The sequence below is a fragment of the Euprymna scolopes genome, chromosome 14 (assembly GCF_053919585.1).
Source record: "Euprymna scolopes isolate OS-2025 chromosome 14, ASM5391958v1, whole genome shotgun sequence".
NCBI classification, from domain to species: Eukaryota; Metazoa; Mollusca; class Cephalopoda; order Sepiida; family Sepiolidae; genus Euprymna; species Euprymna scolopes.
The window spans coordinates 70,107,829-70,132,280 of NC_136495.1; the positions used below are offsets into that span (position 1 = coordinate 70,107,829).

The window sequence follows — 24,452 nt, forward strand, 5'->3', positions numbered from 1 at the left end:
GGGAAAATTGTTATAGTTTTAAATTACCCTTATCCCCCTGCCCCTTTGGCTTTATCCCTTCCAAGGACCACTAGCGGTAATAAAATGACATATCCCCCTTGGCTAGAGGAAGCCCTTTCGCCACTACAACACTGTACAAGAATCATAGTACGTGCATTCTTTATTAGTTAACAAAACCTATTTAAACGGTTTCTCGATCTCTTCTCTCTTCTCAGATATTCTGTTTAGTTCAGTTCGATGTATTAAAACTTTATTATTAAAATGTTCTTTTTTAATTTTTTGTTGCATATTTAAACGTATATTTCAATGTAATATGAAAGTATGAATTGTTTTCTTTTTTGAGGATGAGTATCGCAATCCGCTCTAAATAAGAAAGAACAGTATACATTACTTCTGAAATATCCCTCCTACAAATAGCATTCGCACATTCTTAATGTCCTACATTTCTTTTTGTTATGTAAAAATTCTCCTTAGTCATTTCGCATGGAAGAACTTAACCAAACGGTCGCTTTCTTTACGGTCGTATAACGACAACTGGATATGGCTTGCTTAAAACAGGTTGGTGAAATCTTGCTTTACGTTATAACAATTATTCGAGAAATGTAGGTGAGAAAGAAGGTTTCTAATTTAGACCGACTTTCTTTCTTTTTTTTTTTGTTTTAGTATATTTTCTTTTCAAATATTTCATAAACATTATTTTACAACGAAGTCACCATTTATCAAAGCCCGAAAGCCATTTGAGGATAAAAATTAATGAATGTAAGGTAGTGGTGTAGTAATCGTTAATGGTGTACGTTGGGTAGACTTTGAATATTTAAGATAAAAATTCAACAAGAATTTGTTTACATTGGTTTTGAAGCCTACGACATTGTTGTTCACTGGGAAGCAGGCCAACAGAACAGTGTTTAACAGGCGGGCAGTTTTAGGGAAAAAGCTTTGTTTATGGGATCCGCGTTTAGATTTAGGCACAGATGAGAGTGTGGAAAATTGTTGAAAGTGGTTGTAGCCCATCGAGTGTTTTGTTTGTTTTTTACTTTGTTTTTGTTTGTTTTGTTTTGTTTTGTGTGTGTGTGTGTGTGTGTGTGTGTGTGTGTGTGTGTGTGTGTGTGTGTGTGTGTGTGTGTGTGTGTGTGTGTGTGTGTGTGAAGATCCGGCAAGGGGGAGCATAGATTGGAGCTGAGACGAGCACTGTCCACGAAAATAACGATAGAGGAGAGACAGACTCGCGACGTCTCTTCTGTGGGAAAGATGTTGCAGAGAAGAGAATAGGGCATCACCTACTAGATTTCGAAGCCGGTTTTGAACTCTATCAAAGCAGGATGGGTACGCCGAGCAGATGTGGTAACTGTACTTCATTTTATGGTGATAGCATTCTATCTATTCTTACACTAAAACTCTGAATTTGTTTGCGGGCTTTGAGGAGTGTGGAACCACCCTTTAATTGTCACATTAATTGCTTCCAGGTCCACTCTGACCCGGAGTGGTAGTACCTGTTAGGGTCCCAACTATGGGTTAAATAGAAACCGACTTGGAAAAAAAAAACAAATATATTCCATTAAAAAAATTTTCTTCAAAATCACTGGATTCGGCATTAAATAACCTGAAAAGGGCTGATATACCGTAAAGCAAAAACGATCTAATTATTTTTCTGTGTTCCTGCTTTAAAATTTTTTCTTTTTTTTTTTTCTTTTTTTCAAGATTATATAAGAATTATGTTATACTGAAGATTACTAGGTGTATCATAATTTTGGGGGAATTTTTGACACCCCTAACACAAAACTGCGAAAAAAATATTTAAAAAAGAAAAACTCGTAATTTCTCTTTTTAAAGAGAGTTGTTTATTTTCTTTATGGAATATACTTCCAAAATAAACTATTAAAGTTGTATAAAAAATAATAGAAATATTTTTTTATTTAAAAAAAATAGTGTTTACAGAGTACCGGTGCGACTTCATTCAGCCATTTTTTTACGTAATGAAATCACTTGAATTTTACGAGTTTAATATTTTTCAATTTTTAAACTTTAAAAATCTATCAAAATTTTTCTATTGGCTCAATTTTTACGATATTTTCAGGATCAATGTGAAGTTCTATGCTCTTTCCAATAAACCAAATATAATATTTTAGACAAACGTTTTCATCCCCCATTTTTAAATGTTTATTAAAATTTTAATAATTAATTTACTCACCAAAGTTTTATATATCATAAATTGAAGATAAAAGGTCAATAAATAAAATATTTCAATTTAAAACAAAAAAGAAGTGTGTTTTGGAAATTTACCTGTAAAGTCCTAAGTGTAAAACCCTTTTTTTTTAAAAAAACACGTTGATTTTTTTTTAAGTGGAAGCATATGTTATTCTGAGATTGTCAAGTACATATTGGACGCTGACGACAATTTTTTCTATTTCATTTAATGTTTTCTTTTTTTAGATATTAAAAAAAAATATCACTCGATAAAGAAGAATTAAAATATATTAAATAAAAAATTCATGTATTTCTTTAAGAGAGAAAAAAATATCGGTAGAGTGGGGTTTTTATATAAAGGCAAAAACTTATCAGTAAATGTGTTCATTTTTTTTTTAATACGGAGGCCCAAAAAATACTAATTTTGGTTTACAGCACGCAATAGAAAGAGACATTAATTGTGACTCTTTGAAGCCACCGAAAGATAAAGGCGAAGAAAATCAAAAATTTGTCTCCCTTTATTTGAACAGTGAAAGCATCTGAGTTCGCGTTTTTTTTAATCCTTGTTTAAAAAGTATTTTATTTAAAAAGGATATGAAATATAAATATAAATATGGATAACTTCTTAACAATGAAAGTATTCATTGAATAGTATTTTTATACGTAAGTGATTTTTTGGAATTTATATATATATATTTTATAATCGAAGTACGTATAATTTCGTTGATTTTCTTTAAATCTTTTTTTAAAGAAAACCGATTTTAAAAAAAACAAATGTTGCATAATTTGCTATTAAACCTTTTACTTTTTTAATGTGGTCTTTGCTCCTTTAATCGAAAAAAAATTAGGGTTTGAATTACATTTTTCAAGTAGTTATAAGCTTCGAAAGATAGTAAGTTTAATTAGTCAAGTTCTTATCACACATTTTTAATGGCGGCTTCTGATACACCAAGAAGATTACGCATTCATTCAGGCAAGGAAAATATTAGAATCTTACACATAAAAATGCCGCTAATAATGTAATCTCAAAAGAAAAAAGTAAATTTATTTTATTTTTAAATAAACAATGTTTTATTACAATGATATTATCGTTAGTTCTAGAAATTAATTTTCTTCGAATTAGATCTATTTAATTAATACGGACCTTAGGGGCTTTTTCGTAAAGTTCCTGAAAAAACATTTTTTGTTTTATTGTTACAATTTATGATGCTTAAATTTCATAAAAAAGGCAAAAATAAATTCATTCATTTTTTTTACTACTGAAAACAACTTAAATAAAGGTGGGTTTTTTTTTTTAAACAAAATAATACATTTCCACCAAGACTCAAATAAAAATAATAGATCTATTATATTCCGTGATCATTATGGAAACATATGGATGTTTATTGGAGCTTTTCAACTTATGAAATGATAAATTTATTATTTCATAAGTTGAAAAGCTACAATAAACATCCATATGAATGCTTTGACCTTAATTGCTGATTTCAAAAGGCGAAAAATTAAAAGATACATCTGCCTTACTTTTATTGCTAGGTTTATTTATGGTGTCTTTTACATATATTAAAAACCCTTCAATATATCTTTGCTGATGAGGAAACTTTGTTTGTTAAAAATACTATATGTAAAAATTATTGTCCGTGGCTTAATGTCTACCAAAATAAAAATATTGTTTTCCAAAACGATCGTACAAATTATTGATTTTGTTGCTCCTTCTTGTGAAACGGATTTTTAATTTAATTCTAATTTGAATTTTAAATTATCAATCACATTACTGAATATTAAATTAGCTCTAGGATATTTACCTATCGAGCTTATATATCTAAATTACAACGAGCACTTTTTCTTTTCCTGCATTTTAATTAAATTAGTAATTTTACTATTACATTAAGATACACTCTGCTCTTTAGACTATTGTTCTAATCTCCTTTAAATTTATATATATATATATATATATATATATATATATATATATATAAATGTGTGTATATATACATATATATATATACGTATATATATGTATGTGTATATATATACATATATATACGTATATATATGTATATATACATATATATACGTATATATATATGTGTATGCATATATATACATACATATATATACGTATATATATATCTATATGTATGTATGTATGTATGTATGTATGTATGTGTCAGGTCATGTCATATGCTACTGGTACCATGTAACCCAGTACTACCTGCCTCATGGTCGGGTCACCGGCGACTAAACTGGTTCCCCCACCAACTTGTTTGGTGAGGAGGGCGGCTAGTCTCCCTGAAGGATTAAAAGCAAGACCTTCCAAAAGGCGAATGAACTCTTTTTCTGGGTCAACAGCCAATTAGCACCGTGTATATTTGTGTGTGTGTATATGTGTATTGGGGTGGAGAGGGCTCCCGTAAGCCGTGGTGAAGGCAACTTTTCTAGGAGAAGCAAATCTCTGATTTAAAAAAACATAAAGCGGGAGACCAGTACCCGCATTAAGCTGGTCTGCAGTTTAATTTGTTGCTGGTTATCTTGCTCTTGCTTGTTGCTGGATCTCAACATTTTGAACCGAGAGAGAGAGACTTAGCTGTCGTACAAAGCTAAGACTCTGTAACATCATCTTTGTATAGATACTCCCTCAGGCATTTGGGCTCATGGATTTTAAATGTCTGAGAGAGTGGCACTCGTCTGACAACACGTTGCAATCATCATGTATGTATGTATGTATGTATGTATATACAGATTGACCAAAAAAAACTGGGCACAACTCTAATTAGGCCCCGTTTCTTAGTATTTTGTCCGAACGAAATTTAACAAAGTGTATTCTTTGTCCCAGCTCCCACTGGGGTCTTGGTGTACTCACGGTCGTTGATTCTGCCATGTCCTATAAAATAAGGGCAATCGGTGAATAAATAATGGATATATCACGTTTTTTTGTGGTCACTCTATATATGTATATATGTAGCTATATATATATATATATATATATATATATATATATATATATATATATATATATTTATATATATATATATATATATATATATATGTGTCTATATATTTTTTTCAGTAGTGGTGATGGTGGTGGTGGTGGGGTGTAGGGGTCGTAGCAGTTTTAGCATTTGTTATAATTTGTATACGTGTATATAATTATCCTTATGTGTGTCTTTGTATGTGTATTTATATATATATATATATATATATATATATATATATATATATATATATATATATGAAGGTTTTTATTTTAATTATTTTATTATTATGTTTATTTAGACGTGTTTTGTGCGTTGTGTATATATGTATATATATATATATATATATATATATATATATGTGTGTGTGTGTGTGTGTGTGTGTATTTGTATGTTTATGGTTGTACTTATGTATGTATAAATGTGGGTAAGTACATGTATGTATGTTATGTGTATATGTATAAGTATGTATGTGTGTATGAGTGTGTGTATGTATATATGTGTATGTATGTGTATATTTACTTTTATCAATATCGGTATATAATTGACATAATCATTCGTGTCACTATCTCTGGGGCTTCTATTATAAATATTATTATTATCGCCATTTTTTTTTCTTATTACTAAATTTTGTTACTATAATTACTAAATTATTATTATTATTATTATTATTATTATTATTATTATTATTTTGTTACCTTCATCATCATCATGACATTTTGACAGCCTTAATAAACTATGATTCTGCAACGCTTAAAAAATTATAATCATCAATTCTACACTTTTGCTTTTGATAATGACATCGAATTTCTTTATAGAAAGATCTGTTTCATTCTGTCTAGACAATTTCCGGTCATAGTAATTACGAGCTTTCACGGTTTTTTGTCCCCCTCCCCTCTCGCTTGAAGTCACTTTTTCTTTTTAAGCTGAGGATGAAGGTTTTCAATTTGGATTTCTCTCTTTTTATTATTAGTTCCCATTTGACTAGAGACAGACTTCTCTTTGAACTACTGCACTGCACGGAAAAGAAAACAATTTGCATTATTTCAGCTGTTTTGTAAACTTTCCAATCGGATTTTTGAAAACTTTCCAATCGGATTATATGCATCGCCACGCTGGACTTATTTTGGAATACATTCTATCTAAAGAACTATTTTGCATTTTGGATCAACTCTAGAGGAGTTTCATTCAAACTGAAATATTATGCACGGTTTGTTTTTATATAAGTTTTTTACATATCCAATATTTTTTCATTTTTTATTTAACCATTTATAACTACAATAAAGTGCGGTTTCACTTAATGCCTTAACTAGCAAATTCTAGCATTGCTACAAATATAATTTGCTGATTTCTTTATGTCCTCTGAAACTCCGCGGAATAAGGACTTTTAAATTGTTCTTTGGATTATTCAGTCGAACAATAAATTTTGATTGTAAAGTTCAACTTACAGTTTTAATTTTATTTCTCTTATATATATATATATATATATATATATATATATATATATATATATATATATATATATATATATATATAAAACCTGAAAAAAATGTGAGCAAAAATATTTATATTTTTAAAAATATATAAAATATATTTCGGATCGTTAATTCGATTCTAATGGTGGAAGCATGTGCTTCTAAGCAGATAAAAACGGTATATATATATATATATATGTGTGTCTGTGTTTCTATGTTTCTCTGTGTACTTTTGCCTACCAAATAACTCTGTCAATTTTCGGTCTACAGACTCGCGATTTGACATAAGGGGGTATTGAGTTTTGGGAAAATCGTTTTAATCCATTTTCGGACAGAAATTTGGCTGTCACGGGGTCAAAGTTGAATAAATAATGGAGATATCACATAAAGAGTACACGGGGCCCGTTTTTTGGGGGGTCACACTGTATATACTGAACGCGCGCGCGCGCTCGCGCGCGCGCGCGCGCGCGCGCGTGTGTGTGTGTGTGTGTGTGTGTGTGTGTGTGTGTGTGTGTGTGTGTGTGTGTGTGTGTGTGAAGATCAGACAATTGGACATGGATCTAACTTAATAACTTCATTTGAGCCCAAAACAATAAATGTTAAGGGGTGATAATAAGGGTCAAAGTTTTTAAAAAATTGACCTCTGCGGTCTCTACCAAATTACTAAGGAAAATTTCTGGTCTAAACATTTGAAATTTTACATACAGGGTATTCAGAGATAGGGCAAGCTTTTTAATCAGTTTGAGTCGAAAATTTAAGCTACAAATATATAAATGTATTATGTATGTATGCATATCTGCCTAAAACTTTCGACAGAGGCAAAGGATTTTCACAAAATCAGTATCGTTTTGAAGCTCGACCCTTCAGACGGCAAATACCGAAAAATTGGCTAAAAACATTAATTTCTTCATTCTCAACTGGGCACTTTTCTACAGGAAGGGGTTGCTTTTTTCGCCGATATTTTCAAAAGCCATCCCCTCTTTTCGATTGTCTAGCCGTAATTTAAACCTACGTCACTTCCGGTTTGGCGGTGGTCGTAACAGCAAAGATGTCACGTTTTTTTTTGTTTTTTTTTTCACGTTCTTTTCCTCCTTCGCGGTACGGGTTCGAGCCTGCCTTCCTACTACCACTTTTTTTTGTTTTTGTTTTTACTCAACACACACCTGCAAACACTCGGCAAAATGTTCTTCAGTCACTAAGGTTTATAAAATGTAAAAGTTACTAATTAAAAAAAAAAAATGTAAAAGTTTCTAATATTTTTGAAAAGATTAAAAACTTGACATAATATATGATGATAAATAAATCCTATTTTCAGACGATTTTCGCACCTTAGCCTGGCTGAAAAATTTTGTTGTGTCACCCCTCTTTTGCTGTCACCCGGGTTATCTTTGGACTTGTGAGTCAGTGCCGAGTCCTGTTGCCACCCCCAGAGCCTTCCAGCTGCCACCTGATTGTACCAGAGGATAACCACTCTTCAGCACATCCAGGTACACTTTAGTGCTGACTTTCAAGTCGACTTCGAAGTTGTGAAGTGGAATGGTGTGACCCTCATTTAAAACCAAACCAAAGATCACAATCATGGCTGGAAACTTTGTTTAGCTGTGCCCTCAAGCGTTGAACCGTCCCGATTTGCTTTTTAAGGGTGCTGGAAATGGGCCTTTCATCATAACTCGGATCGATAGAGAGCATGAGTTGTAGAGTGGTGATTCTCCAATCTCGCTCGTTGAAAATTGTGTCACTTTCAGACATGATAGAAGGCTCTATCGCTGTTGAGATTTGTACACAACTGGCCAATTAGTTGATGGTCTGCAATGTGAAAAAAAAAAAAAGTTTCATCAGACGGAAATGGAATCATGTGGTTTTTTTAGGGCGACAATTTTATCGTTTCACACTGTAGTTGTTTTGTTTTATGGCATATCAACCCTTTTCGGGTTATTTAATGTCGAATCCTGTAATTTTGGGAAAAAAAAAATTTATGTTTCAAGTTCTTTGCATAAGAAATTGCATAGGCTTTAAGATGAAAACGTCCTAGCACTCGAATATATATATATATATATATATATATATATATATATATATATATATAATGGGCTCTGTCGGTATGTGTGCGAAAAGTCTCTACCAAACTCCTCTCTGAATATTTAGTCTACAAGGTTGAAATTTGATATATATATATATATATATATATATATATATATATATATATATATATATATATATATACCATTTGAACATAGCACACTTTCAATATATATATATAGTGATACCAAAAAGAAAGTCCACACTTGTCATTATTCCAAAACCGCCAATTTAAGCTAAATTGAATGTAACTGTTTAAACAACCTCATTTGATTCGCCTTTTATTCTTTTATAGTTTTACCTGTTAATATTTAACTTTTGATTGATATATCCGAGTGTTCATGTCAATTTAAAAAAAATAACTTCAAATTGAGAAAGCAAAAAGAAACCCCGCAGCAACAAATGAGCTTAAAACCAGCTTAAAATATCCACCTTTTAGGCAACAAAGCATCTCCAATCGTAATTTTTGTTGCTTCAGGTTATACGACATAACATTATGCCTTGATTTTCTCTCGGTGATCGTCAGGAGCTCATTAATCTCCACCTTTCTGGTTTATCCAATCAAGAAATCGGCGGCAGATTGAAATGTGATGAGAAAACGGTACGAATGACTGTGCAAAAGTACCAGAAATACCAACAGTGTTTATGATGTTTCTAAATCTGGTCGTCCTAAAGTTACTTCTTACATGGAAGACAATGCTATCAAGATCTGCAACCTAAGAAACAGATTTGAAATGGCTCCCCAAATCCAACAACAGCGTAATCTTTTTAAAAAGTGTTCTCTTTTTACAGTGAAAAACAGATTGACGGAATTTAATTTGCAAAGCTGTGTTGCAAGACTCAAGCCAATGATTTCTGTAAAAAATAGAAAGCGCTGTCATGACTTCATCAGACGCAATGAAGATCATGACCCTTCATATTGGTCGATAGTGATTTTTAGCGACGAAAGCAAGTTCAATAGGCTAGACAGTACTGGTAGGCAGTACTGGTAGGCAGTACGTCCGCCAAAGGAAGGACAAAGAATTTAATCCTAGGTGTACAGTTTCAACACTGCAAGGTGATGGAGGTTCAGTTTTGGTGTGGGGAGTAATTAGTGCCAAGTTCCCAGGGCCTATAGCTCACTTGTGAGGTCAAATTAATTCGACTAAGTACATTAATATGTTGATTGAGTATTTTCTACTACTTTGGCCGAAATTTGGATGATAATCCCATCTTCATGCAGGATAATGCACTCATTCACACAGCTGGCAATGTCAAGACTTGAAGAGCATAATATTCCATGTTTGGATTGGCCTGCACAATCTCCATACCTCAATCCTATCGGAAACGTGTGGCATTACATCAAGCAACAGCTACACAATGATAAAATTTATAATCTGGAAGAAATTTAGACAAAAATTAAATAGGAGTAGAATGCCCTTTCACCAGAGTATTGTCACAGATGAAGTCAAGGAATGCCCAAAAGATTGCAGGCTGTCAAATTGCAGAAGGGCTATGCTACTAAATATTAACTAGATCATTGTGTTCCTGCTGTAGTTGTGTTGCATTGATGTTCTAAATTTACATTTAAATAACAATTTTCCATTGTGTGGAATTTCTTTTTGCCTTCTCAATTTGAAGTTAATTTTTTAATTGACTAAGATACTTCAATATAAAGTCAAATATGAACAGGAAAAATTATAAACGAATAAAAGGCAAATCAAATGAGAAATAGTTTGTTTAAAAAGTTACATTCAATTTAGCTTAAATTTGCGTTTTTTGAAAAATGACAAGTGCGGACTTTTTTTTAGGCGCTACTACACACATATATATATATATATATATATATATATATATATATATATATATATATATATATATATATATGAGAGAGAGAGAAAGAGGGTAGAACGTTAGAATTGTCGCCCTAGAAAAGACGATGATTCCATTTCCGTTTGATGAAAACCGGTTTTCTTTTTTATTGCAGACTATCTACTAGTTGGCCAACATCAATAGGAGCCTTCTATCATGTCTGAAAGTAACACAATGTTCAAAAAGCGGGATCGAAGATCCACCGCTATACAAGTCATGTTCTCTACCGATCCTATGACGACAGGACCATTGCCAGCACCCTTAAATGCAAATCTGGACAGTTCACCGCTTGAGGGCACAGCTCAACAAAGCTTCCGGCCACGATTATGGTCTTCAATGTGGATTCAAGTGACGGCCATATCATGCCACCTCACATCTTCAAAGTCGGCTTAAAAGTCAACACCAACGTGTACTTGGATGTGCTAAAGAGTGTGGTTATCCCCTGGTGCAATCAGGTGGCCTCTGGCGACCCTTGATGTGGCAGCAGGACTCAACACCGGCCCAGAAATCCAAAGAAACCCAGGCTTGGCTTCAGTAGGAGTGCTACGACTTTGTACCCTTCTCTCACTGCCCTCCCTCCTTCCCCGACCTAAACCTGCTGGACTTCTTCGTTTGATCATACGTCAACAACATCACCAACATGACGCCCCACACCAAAGTAAGCCTGATTGCCGCCATCCACCAAGTATTTGCCGAGTATTCGCCGAGTTCCTGTCAGCGCTTGTAGACAGTTCTGTGAATGGGAGTGTTTCTATAACATTGACACATATTTCTTTACCTATTTTTGAAATGATGATTTTCACAAAGTTCTTATAATATAAATTGACAATGCCTTTTCTGCTGAATAACATAACATGAAGACGCAGATACAAAAAGATGAAGTTGTTTGTTTATTCCATTTCAATCGGTCAATGGCTTTGCATCAAGGAATCCAAATCTTTACATGATTCTTTCTTCTTCTAACCTTCGCTTCCAAGGTTCGATGTCAGCTCTGTCTCTGACTCATTCTTCTCACTTGTCCCCTGACTGACTGACTGACTCTCTGCCGAGCTCTAACTATATTGAAAACTCATGACGTCATTGCATGACCAACACGTGCCTATCATACTCGTGGCCTAACATGCATTGTTCCTCATGTTTCTACAAAGCCGACTCTCACTTTACAAATTACATTTTCCATTGTCCGTTTCTAAATTCCTTATTTTAATTTTATTTCTTTAACAGAAACAAAATTCATCATTACATTCCTTTTTCAATAAACCGATATCTAACTATTCTATGTGAACTAAACAATCTACATTCCATTTTTAATAACATTATTATTATTTATTTTAACTTATGATCGGAATTCTCAATTCCAAATCTAGCTTTGCAAGTTCGAATCCTCGGCTATCCTATCTCATATTTACTCACTTACAAGAACAGGCGGCTGTTCCATAACATATATATATATATATATATATATATATATATATATATATATATATATGATGCCGGTATAATGGGTAGAAACGATAAATTTCTCTCTCTCTCTCTCTTTCTCTCATCTCTCTCTGTATATATATATATATATATATATATATATATATATATATAGAGAGAGAGAGAGAGAGAGAGAGAGAGAAATATACATCTATATATAATATATCTATATATATAGATGAATTTATGCATGTATGTATTTATGTATGTATGTATGCATGTATGTATTTATGTATGTATGTATGTTTTTCTGGGTCAACGGCCAACTAGCGCCATGTATATTTGTGTGTGTGTGTGTGTGTGTGTGTGTATACGTGTATTGGGGAGGAGAGGGCTCCCGTAAGCCGTAGGGAAGGCAACCTTTCTAGGAGAAGCAAATCTCTGATTTAAAAAACCATAAAGCGGGAGACCAGTACCCGCATTAAGCTGGTCTGCAGTTTAATTTGTTGCTGGTTATCTTGCTCTTGCTTGTTGCTGGATCTCAACATTTTGAACCGAGAGAGGACTTAGCTGTCGTACAAAGCTAAGACTCTGTAACATCATCTTTGTATAGATACTCCCTCAGGCATTTGGGCTCATGGATTTTAAATGTCTGAAGGAGTGGCACTCGTCTGACAAGACGTTGCAATCATCATGTATGTATGTATGTATGTATGTATGTAGCTTTATTTTTATTTGTTCAAGGTGGCACATTTAGAAGTTGCCCGATCTTTCTAATCTTTCTCTTAACGACCAACTGACACCACCAGACGAAATGCAATTCTTTTTCTAACAATATGGCGCTACATACTATACGTCTCACAGATCACTGATATAATGTCATGACATGTTTACGGAATAGAGAACAATAAGCAAAGGGCTATGGCCACCACGTTCCCCAAACTTGTCATCATGTGAGATTTATCTTTGAGGAACTTTAAAATAAAACATTTATGCCAATAATCCTCACAATCAAGATCAACTAAAGGAGAACAATACCAACGCGACCAGAAGACTCAGCAGAGAAGATCTATAGATAATATCTGCGAACGTTATTACACGTGTCCAGAAATGCATAGATGTCAACGGGGAGCACTTTTTTCTTTTTTTTTTTACACAGGCATCACCACATTATCAAGGACAAGAGGCCACTCAAGGATAAGGATTAAAGAGTGTACAGTAGAAATTGGACAATATAGTAATCATTAGTAATGAAAATTCGGTAAATTTGATAACTTATATGGAACGGCTCATCGAGAACTTATTTACGTTAGACTTGAACACAACCATATTGTAGTCAGCCGGAAAGCAGGAAAACGGAAGACAATTCCACATGCGTGCAGTTTTAAGAAAGAAGCTTTGTCCATGGAATCTACGTTTAGGTTTAGGCGCAGATAAAGAGTGGGGGGGAATTATTGATAGTGTTTTCAGCTAGACCAGTGTTTCTTGTGAAAGTTTGGCGAGGGGGGACCATAGACTGAAGCTCAGTCGAACACTTTCCATGAAAATAACGATACATCAGAGACAAACTCGCAACATCTCTTCTGTGAGATAGAGGTTGCAGGGAAGAAAAAAGGACATCCCCTACGAGGCTACAAAGTCTATTTTGAACTCTATCAAGGCAGGACAAGTTCTTTCTAGCAGCTCCTGCCCAGATTCCAGCTTCTTTTATAACACTACACGTAATTTAAACAATAAAAGAATGTTCCTCGTCTCTACTAAATTTTTTATGGGCTACTTTTAAGTGGGGCACCCTGTACAAGCACACCCATTCTATTTATCTTTTTTCCAGTCCTCCGTCTGTTCCTTCTATTTTGCCCCTCTCTTAATATCTCTCTTTCGCCCTGTCTACCAATCCTACTCCCATTCTTTCTCTCTTTCTTTTTATTGTACTTCTAGTTTGTATGTCTCTCTGTCCTTTTCTCTTCCTATTTCTGCTCAGTAGGCTTTTTTCCTCCCTCCGTTTCTTACAATCACCCACATTCTTTATTTGGCTCTCTTAGTCTACCTGTTAATCTCTCCCCATCTCGCTCAGCCTCTCTCTCTCTCTCTCTCTCTCTCTCTCTTTGTATCTCTCTCTCTCTGCCTCTTTTTTAATCTGTTTATCTCTCTTAGTCTACCTCCTAATCTCTCTCAATCTCCTTCAGCCTCTCTCTCTCTCTCTCTCTCTTTCTCTTTCAGTCTATTTATCTCTCTTTGCCTACCTGTCTTTGTCCTTGTAAATAAAGGTTACGCTTTCATGGTTATTACTTGATAAAAGTTCCATTTTGTGTTTTTTGAAGCTTCTAAATAGATATCTAGCATTCATTGAACTGTATCTTTGGTATTCACACTCTGTTGAACATTGATTATATATAACCGGACAATTATTTTCATAGTTGCTATTGGCACAACATTTCAGCCTTAAAAATTACCCTAGTTACCCCTGAAAATTGACTTTTTTTATAATTTACAAACACACCCTCAAACCCACGATCCGATTTTTTACAATACAGAGTTAACCCCTTTTCCTTAGTTGAAGAAAAAAAAACATGGAGTTTACACCTGACGAAGGTCGAAGGTTTCAACGACAGAAACGTTATGCCAATAACACCCAAGATGAGAACAATTGTCTGAAAATCGAAACAATACAAATATTCATACCTCATCTAAAAAAAATTTAGAATTGCATTAAATACGTATAGATTTTCCCAAACTTTTGCTAGCAAATGTCATTTGGTTATGGTTGCATATCATTGCTTATAAATTATATGTAGCGGTAGCGCTACCATTTTATTGCTAGTAAATGTCCAGAGTCGTATATTTACTGGTGAATATAATGATGGATATCCCAAAGTTTAAATAGTAAATGTTATGTTGTTATTTTGATGTTTTGTTAATAAATGTGATGCTGAAATATTTCAGCGAGAAAAAGTAATGTTGACATCCCTATATTATTTCTAGTAAATGTAGCATTTACAGTTCAATATTTTACTTGGTATAATTTTAACTGTCCGATGTTTTTTTAAGTTAATATGATTTTTACCGTTGCATATTTTTGCAAGTAAATGTAAACGCTTACTGTCCCGCCATTTGCTAACGAATGCACATTTCACGATCCCATTAGTAAATAAATGATGTAGATTAGGGAAAAAAAGAGAAAGAGTCTTATTCTAACATTCATTAACAACTTTATCGTTTGCTTGTGTTATGTTGATTAATCGGACTATTATTCTTATCTTGGGTGTTATTAACACAACGTTTCTCCCGGATCGATTTAGTCCGTGCGTACAATCAGATTCCCGTCGCAGAGGAACTAAAAATAAACGTTGCGAAATGCGAATTCAGTGTCGATTCCTTGGACTTTCTCGGACATCGGATCTATAAATCTGAACTTACGCCCTTGCCTTCGAAAGTATAAGCAGTCCAGGATTTTCTGGTGCCTACTTCCTTGCGCCAATTACGTCGTTATGTTGGACTCGTGAACTATTACCACGGTTTCATTTCAAACTGCTTGCATCACTTCTCTAAGCTCACGGATTCACTCCATACACAAAAGAAGACCCTCTCTCTGTCTCTGTCTCTGTCTGTCTCTGTCTGTCTGTCTGTCTGTCTGTCTGTCTGTCTGTCTGTCTCTCTCTCTCTCTCTCTCTCTCTCTCTTTCTCTCTCAGACGAAGCCCTCTCATCTTTCTATGCATCCAAGATTGCGCTGGTGAACTACACTAAACTTTCCTACATCGACTCTAACACCACAACTAAGCTCTTTCTTCTGTTGGGGCCGTTCTGAATCAAATTGTGAACGATGAAACACAACCTTTGTCTTTTTTTTTCTGCCAAGCTAAGTACGACCCAGCAAAAGTACAGCGTTTTTGGTTGAGAACTGCTTGCCATATACTTAGCATTAAAACATTTCCACTACATGTGGAAAGGGAGACAATTCACGGTCTTCACCGACCACAAACTACTGGTTGCTGCTCTTACATCATCCATTTATGGGAAACGCACGCCTCGTGAACTACGACATGGACTACGACACACAATATTCTGCTCATACGGTATTTACCTGGAAAAACGAATATTATGGCAAACACACTATCGCGTTTTTGTGATCTCAACAGTCTCGAGAAGCCTCTCGACTTCGACTACATCGCAACCGAGCAAGAACGTGATGCGTCATTCACAGACTTTATGTCGACTTCAAACAATTCCGCTAGAAAAGACATCAGTCCCATTCTCGGACAAGCTCATTTGGTGCGATAGATCTGTTGCACATCCACGACCTTACCTGCCTCCATCGTGTCGGAAGCGCATTTTCCGGCATTTCCACGATAAGTACGCAACATCAAGCTAATCGCAGCCCCCCCTTTTCTGGCCCAGCATGAACGTCGACATACGCAAATGGACTCAGGCATGTATTTCTTGCCATACTACAAAAGTACATCGCCATACAAAATCCACTCTAGGCAACTTCTCTGCACCTGATGCTCATTTTTCACATGTCCATCTGGATATTGTAGGTCCACTGCCATCTTCCACTGGTCATCGCGATATGCTCACCATGGTAGACCATTTTAGACGTTGGCCAGCAGCAATTTTTTGCACGACATTTCAACAGAAGTCGTAACCCGTGCATTTGTAGAGAACTGGATCTCTAACTTTGGTGTACCCACCACTGTTACCACCGACAGCGGTTTCCAGTTTACGTCTCACACGTTCCAAGAACTTTGCAAACCTCTTGGAATTTCCCACATTGCAACTACCACCTATCATCCTTCTGCTAACGAGATGGTAGAGCGCTTTCATCGTCGACTAAATGCTGCCCTATTAGCTCAGCCCGAACCATGTCGCTAGAGTGAACATTTACCGCTCATTCTTCTAGGACTCCAGTCCATTTTGAAAGAAGACTTGAACGCTATACTAGCAGAGATGATTTTTTAAACCACTCTACGCCTTTTAGGCGAATTTTTCATGGTCGAAAGGTCTATACACGCCACCACCTCCGGTTATGCTGACCGTCTGAAACTTGCAATGTCTCGAGTGATGTATACTACACCACACTCTGTAACTTCCAAACCATACTACCCACCTAATCTTCATTTATGCAAGTACGTCTTCGTCCGCATTGACTCGATACGCAGACCTCTCCAGCCACTCTACGATGGACCATATCTCGTTTTAGAACGTTCTGGGAAGTATTTTATCGTTGACCGCAATAGTAAGCGTGACATGATTGCAATAGATCGCGTTAAACCTGCATTCTTGGAAAGCTCGTATGGTTCTAATTTTCCTTCAGCCAGTTTTTCAGATTCAGAACCAGTAATCATACCAGCTCCAACCCCACCACACCAGATTTAGACCTCGTCATTACACCTGCTGCTTCCACACCACGTAATGAACCAGACATACACTCCCCAGGCTCTGGACCTATACCTACACCGGCAATACGCACGACTTTAAGTGGTCATCATGCAGTATTCCCCCGCAAATACTCAGACTTCGACACCTCTTAAAAAATTTTGTTCTGTTTCTTCTTCGTTCTGATACTCTTGGTCGACATACATCTGTAAGCTCTTTTCCATTTTTCTTTCCTTTTCGCTGCCAGTTATCTGGAGGCAATATTAGTGAACCGTTTACACCTGCCAAATTCGCTTTGTCTAGATCAAACACACAGACACAGAGCAAGCTGTGTTCATTAGCACACACACGCACGGAGTGGGGCACGCGCAAACTTATTGATATGCGTGCATTTTCTGTAACCTCTGACATAGCCTTCTGTTTTCCTTATCTTCTTTCTCTTTTTCGCTTGGCATCAAGCAGTACACACGTAAAAATGTGCGTGCTCAATAAACATGCATCATTGCGTGAGATAAGGATTACAATTTTTTATGTATAAACATTGTTACCTTTAAGATTCTTACACGCAGAGCTAACACAGTATGAACAATAGAAGACTGTTATATTTAAGCTATATATTGCTCGTGTAAAATATGAACTATAACCTCTCTTTGTACACACTTTCACAGAGGTCAACACGTACAAGCCACTATCACACGTTCTTACGTGACTACCAAATTATTGCGCCAATGTACGAACTTGCCACTATGTTTTGTTTTAAATAAATAATGTAGTTTTAGATATATATACTGGTATAATGGGTTTTCTTTATTACTAAGTCGTGAACATGCTTGATATGGCCTCGCAACGCTTCTTTTTCTCTACTAAGGAAACGAGTGTTGGCTCTGCATTACAAGAATTGGAATCGTGGATTTGAATGTGGGTCCGTAGAAGGTTCAATCTTCACGGGGCACTAAGATATTTTTAAAGGCTTTCCTATGGTTCAATTTTTCGGGATCTCTATACTAATTGTTAGTATAAATGAAAAAAAATGTTTTACGAAACAGAGGATCGATACCCATGCGTATTTTTGTTATAAAAAAACAAACAATGCAAGGAGTGCAAGAGTTTTTTGTGAAGTTACCTCCCTTGGGCTGGGCATATGTCATGTTTGTTCTTTTTCTGTGATTTTGTGATTAGGGGCGTCCAAATGCAGTTTTGTTCTATACTGGGATGGCTAATGATGTTATAAACTTTATTGTTTATTTTCTTTCTTATGATTTGTAAGTTAAATTTATGGTAGCACGTCAAGACCGTCAACGACCAAGTTCTCTCTGATTCTCTCTCCTCTGATCTTGAGCATGTAGTACAATGGGGAAAGAGGTGGCTGGTTATTTTTAATGCATCTAAAACCAAGCTTCTATCTCTACACGATCTATGCTCTGAGGCCAATCTGGTATCGGTTAAAATAAATGGCTCTCGTCTTGGGGGATCTTCATGTTTTGACAAGCTTCTAGGTTGACCTTTACTCCTGAACTGAAATGGAAAACCTATATCAAATTCATTGCCAAGGTCGCTAAAAAAATGGTTAGTATTTGAAAAAATTCCTGCGTAGAGACCTTGATGAAAAATTAGGTAGACCTGTTGAAAGAAACAATTCATGGATGGGTGTTGAAGTTGGTAGAAGTGTGCATACAAGTATCGATGGCGACAGAAGATTAGAGAATCCTGTGGGAGAAGGAGTATCATGTGCGTACTGCACTGAAGTCCGTGTTGGATTGTTTGTCTTCTTAGCTCGGGCGAAGTTGTGTGTTGTCAGCTAGAACCGGGAAGAAATAGAGAATTGCCGTGTGTGTAAAGTTTTATCAACTTAATCACATGTTCTACGCGTCTGAGTGATAGCAAGCAAGAAAGGAAGTTGACCGCTGCAACCAATCAGCAATGATGTTATAAAGCAAACTTATTCAAAATCTTAAGCCGCAAGTATATGCTGCTCCTGTTACTACAATACCATGTCTACTATCCTATATCTTATGTAGTAAATATAATGGTGTTTCATATTTTGCTAGTCATGATAAATTTGACGGTCCCATAAATAGAAAAGACAACATAATTCCATTTCCGTTTGATAAAAACCCCTTTTTTGTTTTTGTTTTGTTTTTTTTTGGGGGGGGGGCTATTTTTTTTTTTTTTTTGCAGACCATGTACTAGTTGGCCAGTTGTGTACAAATCCTAAGAACGATAGGAGCCTTCTATAATTTCTGAAAGTCACACAATGTTCAACGAGCAAGATCGGTCAAGCGTCACAGTACAACTTGTGTGCTCTACCGATCCAAGTTATGACAACGGGACAATTGCCAGTAGCTTACAAAATGCAAATTCGGATGGTTCAACGCTTGAGAGGGTACAGCTCCACGAAGTTTCCGGTCACGGTTATGGTCTTTGGTGTGATTTCATATGAGGGTCACATGTTCAAAGTTGGCTTCAAAGTCAACACACCTGGATGTACTGAAGAGAGTGGTGATCCCCTGGTGCAATCAGGTGGACGCTGGTAGACCCTGGGTGTAGCAACACGACTCGGCCAAAGAGTCTCAGGCTTGGCTTCAGAAGGAGTGCTACGACTTTGTGCCCTTTTCTCACTACCCCCCTTCTTCTGCGACCTGAATCCGCTGGACTGCTTCGTTTGGTCATATAGAGAAGTAGTCAACCATCTCAGCAAAAACAATCTTCTTAATGACGTGCAATATGGTTTCTGTTCTGCTAGATCTACAGCAGACGTACTTGCAGTTATATTTCATAGGATTAGCGAATCTCTCGATGGAGGCTTCCTCTCTAGGGCAATTGCTCTTGACATATCAAAGGCCTTTGATAAGGTATGGCATAAAGGTCTACTTCACAGGATCTCCAGCTATGGTATAGCTGGAAATGTCTTCTCAATTATTAAATCATTTCTTTCTGATAGGTTCATAAGAGTAGTGGTTGATGGGCAGAAATCAGAAGCTCTCAGTATTAATGCTGGAGTTTCCTCAGGAGTCCATCCTTGGCCCAACTCTCTTCCTGATTTACTTTAATGATCTTCCAAATCACATCCTTACATCATTCGTAGACATTTATGTTGATGACACTACAATTTATGGTAGCACGTCAAGACCGTAAACGACCAAGTTCTCTCTGATTCTCTCTCCTCTGATCTTGAGCATGTAGTACAATGGGGAAAGAGGTGGCTGGTTATTTTTAATGCATCTAAACCCAAACTTCTATCTCTACATGATCTATGCTCTGAGGCCAATCTGGTATCGGTTAAAATAAATGGCTCTCGTCTTGGGGGGTCTTCATGTTTTGACAAGCTTCTGGGTTGACCTTTACTCCTGAACTGAAATGGAACACGTATATCAAATCCATTGCCAAGGTCGCTAAAAAAAATGGTGGCATTCTTCTACCGCTCCAGTAGGTATCTCACTCCCGATGCAGTTCTCTACCTATATAAAAGTCAGGTCGACTAACGATGGAATACTGTTGCCACATCTGGGCAGAAGCTGCTAGAATCAGCTATCCTGCCTTGACGGTGTTCAAAATAAACTTCGTAGCTTAGTGGGGGATGCCCTTTTCTCTTCCCTGCAGCCTCTTTCTCACAGAAGAGACGTCGCTAGCTTGTCTCTGATTTATCGTTACTTTCATGGCAAGTCCTCAGCTGAGTTTCGGTCTATGGTCCCCCCGCTTACCAAACTTTCACGAAAAACACTCATCTAGCCAAAACCACTATCAATAATTTCCCACACTCTTTATCTGTGCATAAACCTAAATGTAGATTCACAGAACAAAGATTCTTTCTTAGAACTTCACACCTGTGGAACTCTTTTCCGACTGCCCGCTTCCCAGCTGACTACGATCTGATTGTCTTCAAGTACAACGTAAAAAAGTTCTTGATGAACCGTACCCCTAAGTAATTCGATTTACAAAATTCCCACTACTTATGTTTACTACGCTATAATCACATTGACTAATGTATACCCATTACTCATTATCCTCGAGTGGCCTCTGGGCCTTGAAAAGTGGTGATTCCTGTGCAAAAAAAATAATTGTGATGTTGACGTCCATGTACTTTTTCTGGAAAATGTAACATTGACAGTCGACTTTTTTGCGAGTATTTTTTATGTTAATGTTAATTTTCTTTTTTTTTTTTTTAGAAAATATAACATTGACATTCGCATATTTTTGCAAGGAGACGTTTCTATCTTGCTCTAAAATATGTAACATCAACAGTCGCTTTTTTTTCAACGAATTTTGGTCTTGCGTTTCTGATACTTTTTTTAGAAAATGTAACATTGACAGTCGCATATTTATGCTAGTAATTGTTATGTTGACGTTTCTATACTTTTACTAGAAAATATAACATTGACAGTCGCTTATTTGTGCAAGTAACTGTTATTTTTATTCTCCTATACTTTTTCTTAAAAATGTAACATTAACAATCGCATATATTTGCTAGTAATTGTGATGTTGACGTTCCTATATTTCCTAGAAAATGTAACATTAGTAGTCGCATATTTTTGTTAGTGGTTGTTGTGTTGACGTTCCTATACCTTTTCTAGAAAATATAACATTGACAGTCCCAGATTTTTACTAGTAATTGGTATGTTAACACTTCTATATATTTTTTTTTGTAGAAAGTGTAAAGTCGCCTGTTTTTGCAAGTAATTTTTATGTTGATGTCCCAATACTTTTTTCTAAAAATATTTAACGTTGTGTCCGTTTCTATACTCTTTCTAAAAATACTAACAGTTTTAGTATCTATTATTGCAAGTAATTGTTATATTGACGTTCCAATACATTTTTCTAGAAAATGTAACATTGACAGTCGCCTAGTTTTTCAAATAACTGTTATGTTGACGTTCCTATACTTTTTATAGAAAAAATTATGTTGACAGTCACGTATTGTGCAAATAGTAGTGATGTGGACGTTCCTATACTTTTTCTAAAAAATGTAACAGTTTATTTTTGCACGTAATTTTTTATTGATGTTCCAATACTTTTTTTCTGGAAAATTTAACATTGAGAGCCGCCTAATTTGCAAGTAAATTTATGTTGACGTTCTTATACTTTTTCTTAAAAATGTAACGCTTACAGCCGGCTATTTTTGCAAGTAGTTATTATGTTTACGTTTCAATAGATTTTCTAGAAAATGTAACGTTGACAGTCGCCTATGGGGCAAGTAATTGTTTTGTTGTTATTCCAGTTCTATTTTTACAAAATGTAACATTAACAGTCGCCTATTTTTTCTGATAATTGTTATGTTAGCCTTCTTATAATTATTTTAGAAAATGTTCTTATACGTTTTTTTAGAAAATGTAACCTTGACAATCTTTTTATGACATTTTTGCCAGTAATTGTTTGGTGACGTTCCTATACCTTTCTAGAAAATGTAGCGTTAACAGTCGCCTGTTTTTACTAGTAATTGTTGTGTTTACGTTCAAATACTTTTTCTGGAAAATGCAATGTTGGAAGTCGCTTATTTTGCCAGTAATTTTGATGTCGACGTTCCTATACTTTTTCTAGAAAATGTGACATTGACACTCGCATATTTTTTCTAGTAATTGTTATGTTGACGTTTCTATACTTTTTCTAGAAAATAGATCATTGACAGTCGCTAATATGTGCAAGTCATTGTTATTTTCATTCTCCCTGACTTTTCTAGAAAATATAACAATGACAGTAGCATACTTTTGCTAGTAATTGTTAAGTTGACGTTACTATATTTTTTTAGAAAATGTAACATTTATAGTCGCCTATGTTTACTATTAATTGTTGTGTTTACGTTTCAATATTTTACGAGAAAATATAATATTGACAGAAATGTAACATTATTTTTGCGAGTAAATGCTATGTTTGCCTTTCTATATTGTTTCTAGAAAATCTAACGTTGACACTCGATTTTTTTTTGCGATGAATTGTTGTTTATCTTGCTTATTTTGCTTGTAATTGTTGTGTTGAAGTTCAAATACTTTTTCTAAAAATATGTAATATTGACAATCGCCTATTTTTGCTAGTAATTGTTGTGTGTGCGTTTCTATACCCTTTTTTATAAAAAAATGTAACATTTACAGTCGCTTATTTTTGCTAGTAATTGTTTTGTTGACGTTCCTTTACTTTTTCTAGAAAATATATTATTGACAGCCCCCTATTCTTGCTAGTAATTGTTGTCTTGACGTTCCTATACTTTTACTAGATAATGTAATATTGACAAATGCTTATTTTTGCTAGTAATTGGTATGTTGATGTCTCTATACTTTTTCTAGAAAACGTAACATTGACAGTCGCCTATTTTTGCTAGTAATTGTTGTGTTGGCGTTCCTATATATATTTTTTAGAAAATGTAACTTTTACAGTCGCCTTTTTTTTTGCAAGTAATTTTTATGTCGACGTAACAATATTATTTCAAGAAATGTAACTTTTACAATCGCTTTTTTGCAAGCATTTGTTGTGTTTACATTCCTATACATTTTCTAAAAACTGTAACATTTGCTGTCGGTAATTTTTGTCAGTTGCGTTTCTATACCTTTTACAGAAAATGTAACGTTGACAGTCGCTTGTTTTTGCTAGTAATTTTGTTTATGTCCTAATATTTTTTTTAGAAATTGTAACAATGACACTCACCTTTTTGCTATAAATTGTTATGTTTATGTTCCAATACTTTGTCTATAAAACGTAACATTGACAGTCGCCTGTTTTTGGTAGTAATTGCTATGTTGACGTTTCAATACTTTTCGTTTAAAAATGTAACGTTGACAGTAGCTTATTTTACTAGTAATTGTTATGTTGACGTGCCCATACATTTTCTAGAAAATGTAGTTTTGGCAGTCGCTTATTTTTGCTATTAATTGTTATTTTTACGTTCCTATACTTTTTCTAGAAAACGTTTTTTTTTTTTTGCTTGTAATTGTTATGTTGACGTTCCCATACGCTTTCTTGAAAATATAACGTCGCTTATTTTTGCTTTAAATTTGTATGTTTTTGTTCTTTTATTTTTTCTAGAACTTGTAACTTTGATGGCGGCCTTTTTTTTGCTAGTAATTTTTATGTTGACGTTTATATACTCTTTCTTGAAAATGTAACTTT

The 24,452-nt window shown here is 35.0% G+C and overlaps 1 protein-coding gene across 1 annotated transcript in view; it reads left to right on the plus strand.

Moving 5' to 3' along the window:
- Positions 1-397: 397 nt before the first annotated feature.
- LOC145293074 (uncharacterized) overlaps positions 398-24,452 on the plus strand; it is a 61,000-nt gene continuing 36,945 nt past the window's right edge. Inside the window, exon 1 of the mRNA XM_080139425.1 lies at positions 398-558. Coding sequence (XP_079995551.1) covers positions 541-558 — 18 coding nt within the window. The 5' untranslated portion in view covers positions 398-540. The remainder of the gene's footprint in view (positions 559-24,452) is intronic.